This window comes from Gobio gobio (assembly GCF_949357685.1).
Source record: "Gobio gobio genome assembly, chromosome: 20".
NCBI classification, from domain to species: Eukaryota; Metazoa; Chordata; class Actinopteri; order Cypriniformes; family Gobionidae; genus Gobio; species Gobio gobio.
In genome coordinates this window covers 5,358,270-5,368,269 of record NC_137113.1, presented here as the reverse complement: position 1 = coordinate 5,368,269, position 10,000 = coordinate 5,358,270, and the positions used below count along the sequence as shown (strand labels likewise).

The window sequence follows — 10,000 nt, the reverse complement described above, 5'->3', positions numbered from 1 at the left end:
CACGTAGATTATAACCGACATCTGTAGCTTGTCAGATGCAATTAAATGGATGGAAATAAAATGCCCCATCACAATGCATAATGACGCACAATGGCTGATCTTGCGCTCTTAGAAGATGTCGCAAATGGAAGGAGTCGGAGTGAACGCATCTTCAGACAGCAAGAAGACTTGCTGGCAAACGAGGACACACTCAGGCGATGGTGCGCTAGACGATTTTTTGCCTCGACTTTGATGTCCGACCATTTCTTTTTTATTTCGGCCACGGTCCGAGGTTGTGAGGCTACAGCATTCACGGCGTCTGCAACCTTTTGCCACTCAAGTGCCTTTTTGTCATTAGTAGCCTAATGCCCACACTGTGCCCTCCAAAACAACATTTTTCTCATCTTTTCCACCTTGCCAACGATAACTTCTACTTCACATTGAGTGAGGTTACGTTTTTTTAGTTTTCAAATGTGGCAAATTTGTTTGCCATGATTTCCTCTCTGTGTTTGCCATGATTTCGCAATCGATGAATATTAACTTGGGGGCGTTTCGCGGACTATTTATGGGCAACTATGGGCGTGACATGAAGCCGCAAAAGCTGCGCTACATTTAGAATTGATTGTGATTTATTAAGGGAAATCTGCGTAGGACGTGCGTGCGCACGGTTTTATAAATCCGAATATTTCTGTGCGTACGCACGTCCTATGTTTCATCCGTACGCCACTTCTGACGCAAATCCTACGCAAAGTTTTATAAATGAGGCCCCTGAACACTCCAGGCAGCTGCTCAGACACAAGCAGGTCAAGAAAAGGCCTGAAACACTGTTCGCTGAACAACATCACAGTGTCATGACCAACCTGCTCTTCTACACTGAACACAGCCCGCTATGGCACACTGCCTTCTGTCAACATTTCCCCTTTACCAAGAAAAGAGGCATCTGTAAAGGCAGACAGATCTTAGCATTCGAAGATGCTGAAAAAAATGCTGAAACAAGATTTTTAACCCTGAACTTGTACCAAAATGGCACTGTCATGGTCCAGGGATCAGAGTCTGCTCTCAAAGTCTTCATTGAGGATTTTGATCTAATAAGAACAATGGCACTGTCTGATGAAGATGACATCTAGGACATGAACACCAATGCCTCTCCTGGAAGATCAGTCCAAAAGATGAAAATGGCTTCAGCAACTATTATTCCATGTCCAATGTCAAGAACGAAAGACAATTTTTCACTCCTGGAGGTAGAAGTAGTGGAGCTAAAAGAGCTGATACTGTCCCACCTGAAAGACAATGACATGGAACAGCGGACAAACAACATAAAGAACTTAAGACAAGAGGTTGAATGTCTTCGAAGACACAGAGAAGAGATATCAAGGGAACTTCAGCTAAATAAAGATGAACTGAGTGAAGTTAAAGCAACGCTAGGAAGACAACTAGCAGAAGTTAGAACAGAAATGCAGGAGGATTTCTCTGCCTTGAAGTCAGTACTCCACAGCAAAGATAAACTCATCAATGATCTGAGAGAAAAACTCAGTTCTGTGTCAGCAGCACCCAAAGTGTCTTCTGCTAAACCCTTGATACATCCAGAGATGCTCATGGAAAATGCTCAACCTGAGCAGCTACCAGAGGAAGAAGAGTGTCACTGCTCGCCTGATCCAGCAGCCCAGATCCACAGATCCGCAGCAGAGGACACGAGAGAAACACACGCACTCATCCTGACCGACTCAAATGGGAAATACATCAGTGAGAAACTTTTACTCCCAAATATGAGAGTCAAGAAAATCTGGTGCCCAAACACAAGATGCGCTTTTCAGATCCTGTCTGAGAGAGACCCATATGATAATTATAAGCACATCATCATTCACACAGGGACAAACGATCTAAGGGCCATGAAGGGCCGTGTGGCTCCTGTGATCAGAGAGGTGGCAATCAGAGCCACACAACGCTTCCCAGAGGCTAAAATAACCCTGTCTACACTACTGCCACGCTCTGATGTGCCATTCCACGTGATCCATGGAAATAATGTGGAGCTCTCCAGAAGCTGCGCACTTATTCCTAATGTTCATCTCACCCATCACAAAGACATACAACCCCATCATATGTATGACCATGTACATCTCGAACAAACAAAGAGTGAAAGTCTTCGCCAGAGTGCTGAAAAGCACAGCCCTTGGAAACACACCAAGAAACAGCAGAAACACTAATCAAAAGAGAAGCTCTCAGCCACCAAGAACCCTCCGTCCTCCAGCAGAGCCCAGACCGGCCACAGGACCTCCATCACAACACCAGAGCTACACAACGCCAAGAACCCTCCGTCCTCCAGCAGAGCCCAGACCGGCCACAGGACCTCCATCACAACACCAGAGCTACACAACGCCAAGAACCCTCCGTCCTCCAGCAGAGCCCAGACCGGCCACAGGACCTCCATCACAACACCAGAGCTACACAACGCCACGAACCCTCCGTCCTCCAGCAGAGCCCAGACCGGCCACAGGACCTCCATCACAACACCAGAGCTACACAACGCCAAGAACCCTCCGTCCTCCAGCAGAGCCCAGACCGGCCACAGGACCTCCATCACAACACCAGAGCTACACAACGCCAAGAACCCTCCGTCCTCCAGCAGAGCCCAGACCGGCCACAGGACCTCCATCACAACACCAGAGCTACACAACGCCAAGAACCCTCCGTCCTCCAGCAGAGCCCAGACCGGCCACAGGACCTCCATCACAACACCAGAGCTACACAACGCCACGAACCCTCCGTCCTCCAGCAGAGCCCAGACCGGCCACAGGACCTCCATCACAACACCAGAGCTACACAACGCCACGAACCCTCCGTCCTCCAGCAGAGCCCAGACCGGCCACAGGACCTCCATCACAACACCAGAGCTACACAACGCCAAGAACCCTCCGTCCTCCAGCAGAGCCCAGACCGGCCACAGGACCTCCATCACAACACCAGAGCTACACAACGCCAAGAACCCTCCGTCCTCCAGCAGAGCCCAGACCGGCCACAGGACCTCCATCACAACACCAGAGCTACACAACGCCACGAACCCTCCGTCCTCCAGCAGAGCCCAGACCGGCCACAGGACCTCCATCACAACACCAGAGCTACACAACGCCACGAACCCTCCGTCCTCCAGCAGAGCCCAGACCGGCCACAGGACCTCCATCACAACACCAGAGCTACACAACGCCAAGAACCCTCCGTCCTCCAGCAGAGCCCAGACCGGCCACAGGACCTCCATCACAACACCAGAGCTACACAACGCCAAGAACCCTCCGTCCTCCAGCAGAGCCCAGACCGGCCACAGGACCTCCATCACAACACCAGAGCTACACAACGCCACGAACCCTCCGTCCTCCAGCAGAGCCCAGACCGGCCACAGGACCTCCATCACAACACCAGAGCTACACAACGCCACGAACCCTCCGTCCTCCAGCAGAGCCCAGACCGGCCACAGGACCTCCATCACAACACCAGAGCTACACAACGCCACGAACCCTCCGTCCTCCAGCAGAGCCCAGACCGGCCACAGGACCTCCATCACAACACCAGAGCTACACAACGCCAAGAACCCTCCGTCCTCCAGCAGAGCCCAGACCGGCCACAGGACCTCCATCACAACACCAGAGCTACACAACGCCAAGAACCCTCCGTCCTCCAGCAGAGCCCAGACCGGCCACAGGACCTCCATCACAACACCAGAGCTATGCAGTGGCAGTTCAACAACCACAAAACCCTGCGGCCGCTGAACTCAACCAGATAAGACATCTGCTGAACATTGTCTGCTCTAGACTGAGGACATAACCTGCACACACACACACACACACGCACTACAAAACTATCCATGAAATCTTTTAAAATCAGTTGTTGGAACATACAGGGTCTGCACTCTTCTACTTTTGGTAACAAGACGGCAGACCAAGACTTGCTCAGCAGTGTCACAGATATGGACATCTGTATCTTTCATGAGACGTGGTGTCGCAGTAATGACACATTACATTGTCCAATAGGATACAAGGAAATTGTTGTTCCTTCTTTAAAAAATCCTAAAATTAAATGTGGTCGTGACTCAGGTGGAATACTTATATGGCACAAAGACAATCTGAAACATTCAATTAAAATTGTTAAAATTGAAAAATCATCTATTTGGCTTGAAGTGAAATCCGTCATATCACAGTGTAACCTTTACCTCTGTGCCGTCTATATTCCACCTCACGACTCTCCGTATTACGAAGAGCAAAGCTTTCCAAGGCTACAGACTGACATCTTACACTTTCAGTCCAGAGGAAAATCCTCATATGCGGCGATTTAAACGGCAGGACAGGGAGAGAAATTGATTATGTAAATATTGTAGATAATGACCACATCCTCAATGACACCACGTTTCATTGCTCATCAAATATCTCACCAAGAAACAGCTATGATAGTTCAGTCAACATGAATGGAAAACAAATGCTAAAGCTGTGTAAAGGGTTAGGGCTGTACATCATCAATGGCAGAACTAGAGGAGATACACTAGGCAGATTTACGTACTGCTCCAGATTAGGAACCAGTGTGGTTGATTATTCAATAACAGATATTGATCCAAACTTTATTAATGCCTTCACAGTCAGACCTCAGCTTCCGATTTCCGATCACTACCAAACTGTGCTTTATCTGAAACCACCACGGGAAAGGACCAAAACATCTCCCCTCCAATCTGAAAAACTGTTCCCTTTGAAACCTAAACTCAAGTGGACTCAACCCAGCTCCGACCAATTCAAAGAAAACATGAACAGCCCTACTATACTAAAAATGCTAGATGGCTTTATGTCCACTGAGTTCACTTTAGATGGTAATGGGATAAATCTAGCAACAAAAAACTTAAATTATATATTCAAAACATTGGCGACTCTATCTAACATTAAACAGCAAAACAATCATAAAACAAATCAGCAGAGAGTGAGAAAGGATGTGTGGTTTGATGATGAATGTGTAGGTCTCAGAAAAGAGCTGAGGAGACTTTCCAACCGAAAGCACAGCGACCCATCCAGCCAGACATTACGCCTTTCTTATTCAGACTGTCTGAAGAATTACAAAAGACTACTGTGGAATAAAACAGAGAAATATTTGAACGCCAAAATTGATGAAATTGATAAAGCAGTAGATCAAAACACTTTCTGGAACTTATATAAAAAACTTGATAAACCCAAATTAGAGACATCGCTCCAGAATGGCTCAATCTGGAAATCTTTCTTTGAAAACCTTTATCAAACAATTGAACCAGCTGACCTTAACCAGCCTCAGATTAAAATCAAGGAAAAACTAGAAGACTTGGAGAAAACTATTAAAAATTATCAAAATCCATTAGATAAATTTATAACAATATCTGAAATATTAGAACATATAAAAATCTCAAATTAAAGAAAGCATGCGGACAAGACAACATTAATAATGAAATGCTTAAACTCAGCAGTCCCAGCATGATTCAAGCTCTAGCCAAACTATTTAATCTGGTTTTATGGTCCGGTCACTTCCCTGAGATCTGGTCTGAAGGACTGATCACCCCCATATTTAAAAAAAGGTGACCGCTTCGACCCCAATAACTACCGTGGCATCTGTGTGGGCAGTGCTTTAGGAAAACTGTTCTGCAGTCTCATAAACAGCCGCATTGTCTCACACATCACTACACACAACATTTTAAATAAAGCACAAATTGGCTTTTTACCAAAACACTGCACATCTGACCACATCTATTCTCTTCACACTCTAATCAACAAAAACATCAAAGACAAACAAAGAAAAATATTTGCATGTTTTGTAGACTTTAAAAAAGCTTTCGACTCAATTTGGCATGATGGTTTATTATACAAACTCCTACAAATTGGCATTGGCGGAAAAACATTTGATATTGTGCAATCCCTTTACACCAACAGTAAAAGTGCGGTGAAAATCAACCACCACAGAACCGCGTTTTTCCAGCAGGGACGTGGAGTGAGGCAGGGATGCAGTCTGAGTCCAACTCTATTTAACATCTATATTAATGATCTGGCATCAATGCTGGAGCGCTCTACTGTCCCCGGCCTCACTCTACAGTCCGACCACACAGAGGTCAGAGGTCACTCTACTGTCCCTGACCACACAGAGGTCAGATGTCTGCTGTACGCGGATGACCTGGTCCTGCTGTCCCGCACAACTGCTGGCCTTCAGCAGAGCCTGGCCCTGCTGGAACAGTACTGTCACGAGTGGGCCCTGACAGTCAATCTGGACAAAACCAGAGTCATGGTGTTCCAGAAGAAGGCCAGATCTCAGGCACACAAACACCCGTTCACTTATAAATGCCAGGTCCTCCAGCACAGCACGATCTACAGCTATCTGGGCATCGACATCAGCGCTTCGGGAGGCTTTGGTCTGGCTGTCAAAACACTGAGCAAAAAAGGCTCGGAGGGCTTTCTATGCTATAAAGTCACGATGCGGTCACTTAAAAATACCCATAAAAACTTGGATAAAATTATATAATTCAATAATAAAACCAATTCTTTTATATGGATGTGAAATTTGGGGATCAGTACTGAATTTAAAAAAATGGGATAAAACTTCAATAGAAAAACTACAATTGGAAATTACCAAAAACATTTTAGGGGTCCACAGAAGCACGTCCAACGCCACCTGCAGGGCTGAATTAGGCCTGTACCCGCTGGACATTGAGATCCAGAAGAGATGTGTCCAGTTCTGGCATCACCTCCATCAGTCTGATCCAGAGTCAGTCCAATATAATGCCCTCCTCGCCAATGAAACCTCAGCAGAGTCTCATCCTCTAAACACACTCGCTCTCCAACTAGTCCATCAAACTCAAGCCCCGATTGACCACAGCTACAACCCCAAAACCATTATTAAAGAAATTGACAAAAATCTAAAAGACACCCATGATAAATCACTAAAAACACATTTTGAACTCAAAAATAAACTCCAATGCTATTCAACCCTAAATAGAACCACTAAATTGGCCAATTATCTAGTAATTAAAGAATTTAAAGAAAGACAAATCCTCTCCAAATACAGATTGAGTGACCATGATCTAGAAATAGAGTCGGAAAATAATCTGAGAGGCAAGGCAGTTAAATCGGTGTCTAACTTGCTGCAAGGTATTGATAATCTTGTTGATGATGATCTGACTGATGACAACACTGTACATGACTTAGACGTTGTTGTAAACTGTGATGACAATTTTATTATTTTCTTTTAGCACACCCCACCCGTACGTGGCACACAGGACAGGTCTTGTGAGGAGGCTGTGCCCAAAGTTAGAAATTCTGTAGGTCTGTGGGCTTCTCCCTCTTCAGCGAACATCCCAGCAGCTAGTCCACCACCGTGGTCTTCAGTCTCCACTACCAACTACCATAGCCAATGGGCTACACTTCCTACTGACACCCCAACCCATGCAGCAGCTGGCAGAATCCCGTCATCAGGCCAAAATGGATATCAAGTAAGAGGGGCAAGAAAGCTATTCTAGAGCTCATGGAAACAAACTTTGGTATGTGTGATGAGATTAAAACATCTTTTTCTTCTTTTCTTTTAGAACACCCCAAAAGTACATGACGCACACAACAGGTCTTCTCGGGAGGCTGTGCCTACAGGTAGGAATTCTACAATGTGGTGTTTTTTTATTTTTTATTTTATAAGTACCGAGGCATGGCCAGATTTTAAGTTTTTCTTTTTTCTCTAGCAGATCAGGCTACATTCCTTAAATAACTAATGAGGTACATGTCTTTTGTTTCAGGCTGCTCTCCTTGGAATGGTCGGAGGCATGACTCTTAAAGACACTGTGGGGCGAGTCATGAAAAGAGCAATGAACACCTCACTGGCGAGACTCCTTAATTGGAGTGGGGCCAACCGAAAGCCTGCATTCAAAAGGCTCATTTTAAAAAGTGTGGTTCTGGGTGAGTGTCAGTGCTGGATAACTCCAATGTGGTGACATCCAAATTAATTTTTGGTGGTTGCTGAGTAACATCATGGTCATGCTGCCCTCTTCAGTCTTTTGTTTTTCTCAGATGCAGTCCACCGGAATGCCCTGACCAAAGACTCTACTAAAAAAGGAAATGGAGCTCCTCATCACCAGGTGGCTGCAGCTAGCCTCTGATCGGGATGGTGGCCGAAGCCAGAGGGCGAACACAGGCAGACCACCAACTCAAGAGCCAACTCAAACGCAGTGTGCCAGAATTAAATGTTTTAAAGTTAAATATTGTAAAATAGTAGTTTTTTGAACTCAATGTTGAATTTACATTAATTCTGTGATTATTTCAATGTTATTGAAATGTATTATTTTTTTATTACCTTTATTACCTAAATTACCTTTTTCAATAAAAAAATTCATTGAACATGAAAACTGTCTCTCTTGTGCGGTTTTATTTTCAGTTTACATTGCATTATGAACGGCTGCTCAGAAATGTAATTATTAACCTGACATGAGTGTAAATAATTAAAGTTTAAATAAGCCCGAACATGGAACTGGATGGGAGGGGGGCTTTAAGTCCTCACTCGGGGTTCCGCAATCGGGCTGCTTTAAAACCGTGCGCTCGCAGAGCAATCCGACCTAGATTCAAGCCGAGGAACGGCCGAGTGTTTTAGCCTTAATTGGGCCGCTTTCGGCTGACACAATTTTTGCTACCTGGGCGGTTATAACGGTCAACTAGGCCATTTTCTGTTAATCTCTGAAGTAATATATACTTTAAAACTGCTTGAATTCATTACTTTGAAATGTTTTACGGCCATTTTGGTGTTAATTTGATTTATTGTTGGTTTCCAGTTGCTATTTTAGCGAACTACGAACGAGCTAAAGTTGTATGGCCAGGGGGCTGAGTCAGTCATGATTGTTTTAAAGATTTAAAAAGCGACGTGAACCAGGATTCATGCAGCGTAAATACAATACATAAAATTAAGTTACACACTCTTATTAAACCTCGTTACATATGATTATGCCATAATTGATAGACAAACACTGCGCGCTGACAGTTCAGACGGCAAACCATATATTAACATAGCCTTACGTTACATGTGATTTGTATTTTTATAAAACTACAGTCATATTGCTATAATGTTAGCGTGACCTAAAAATAACAGATTGTACAATTATTACTTTGTACGCGTTGTGTCACACACACAAGCTGGCGCGTGCACGGGGCGTAACGTTATTATCCGAAAACATGATTGATAACTGTCAAATGAAATCAGCCGTCTGTAATATTTAATTAATTATGAAAAGATACAACTTAAGGCCAATTTATACTTCTGCGTCGAGTGCACGCAGAGGGTACAGGCCCATTTATACTTCTGCGTCGAGTGTACGCCGTAGTGTACGCCGTAGGCTACGCGCGTAGCCGACGCCGTCGTGAGCATTTATACTTCTGCGCTGTTGTCTGCGTCAATGTGCAATTCCACATGCAGACACTAGAAGGCAGTGTCCTCGGGCATGTTGGTGTAATCAAGACAACAGCCGAAGAAGAAGCAGCTTGATGTGTAGAATCTGTACATTCACGTCGGAATATCAGCAGCAGTGAGAGAGCGGCTTTTCTTGCAGCTTGAGTTGTTGTATCTAATACAAATTAAGCATCTCTAGTTGATTAGTAAAGTTAAATAAGGCGATCTGGCGCTGGAATGCATTTGTGAAACCATGCGGAGCTCGTGGCCGCTGTTTTCAGCAGCGGTGGCTCGAGCAATCGATTGTTGTTGCGGAGACTTCATTCACGAAATATACCCTAATGTGTCCCTGTTCTTGATATACAATTATTGATTAATATCTTTGGTTTTAATGAGAAAATAAATAAACTATATTCAGCGGATCTATGTATTTATTTACTACCATAAAGAATCGCTGGACTGCAAAATAGTGTGTTATAGCAGACGTAAGGAACTATCATCCAATTTCTGGACACACACACACACACACTCCTATCGCAGATTTTTTATTTATTTATTGACCTGAGGGAAGGGTTCTGGCAGACCAATCACAGCGCTTGCGGTCCGCGTAGAA

General features: G+C 44.8%; 1 protein-coding gene across 1 annotated transcript in view; it reads right to left on the bottom strand.

Moving 5' to 3' along the window:
* Positions 1-10,000, bottom strand: part of LOC307143784 (alpha-tectorin-like) — a 55,909-nt gene that overhangs the window by 36,906 nt on the left and 9,003 nt on the right. Inside the window, exons 14-16 of the mRNA XM_079845545.1 lie at positions 6,073-6,396; positions 2,214-3,736; positions 2,051-2,148 (exon numbers count right to left, since the gene is read on the bottom strand). Coding sequence (XP_079701671.1) covers positions 2,051-2,148; positions 2,214-3,736; positions 6,073-6,396 — 1,945 coding nt within the window. The remainder of the gene's footprint in view (positions 1-2,050; positions 2,149-2,213; positions 3,737-6,072; positions 6,397-10,000) is intronic.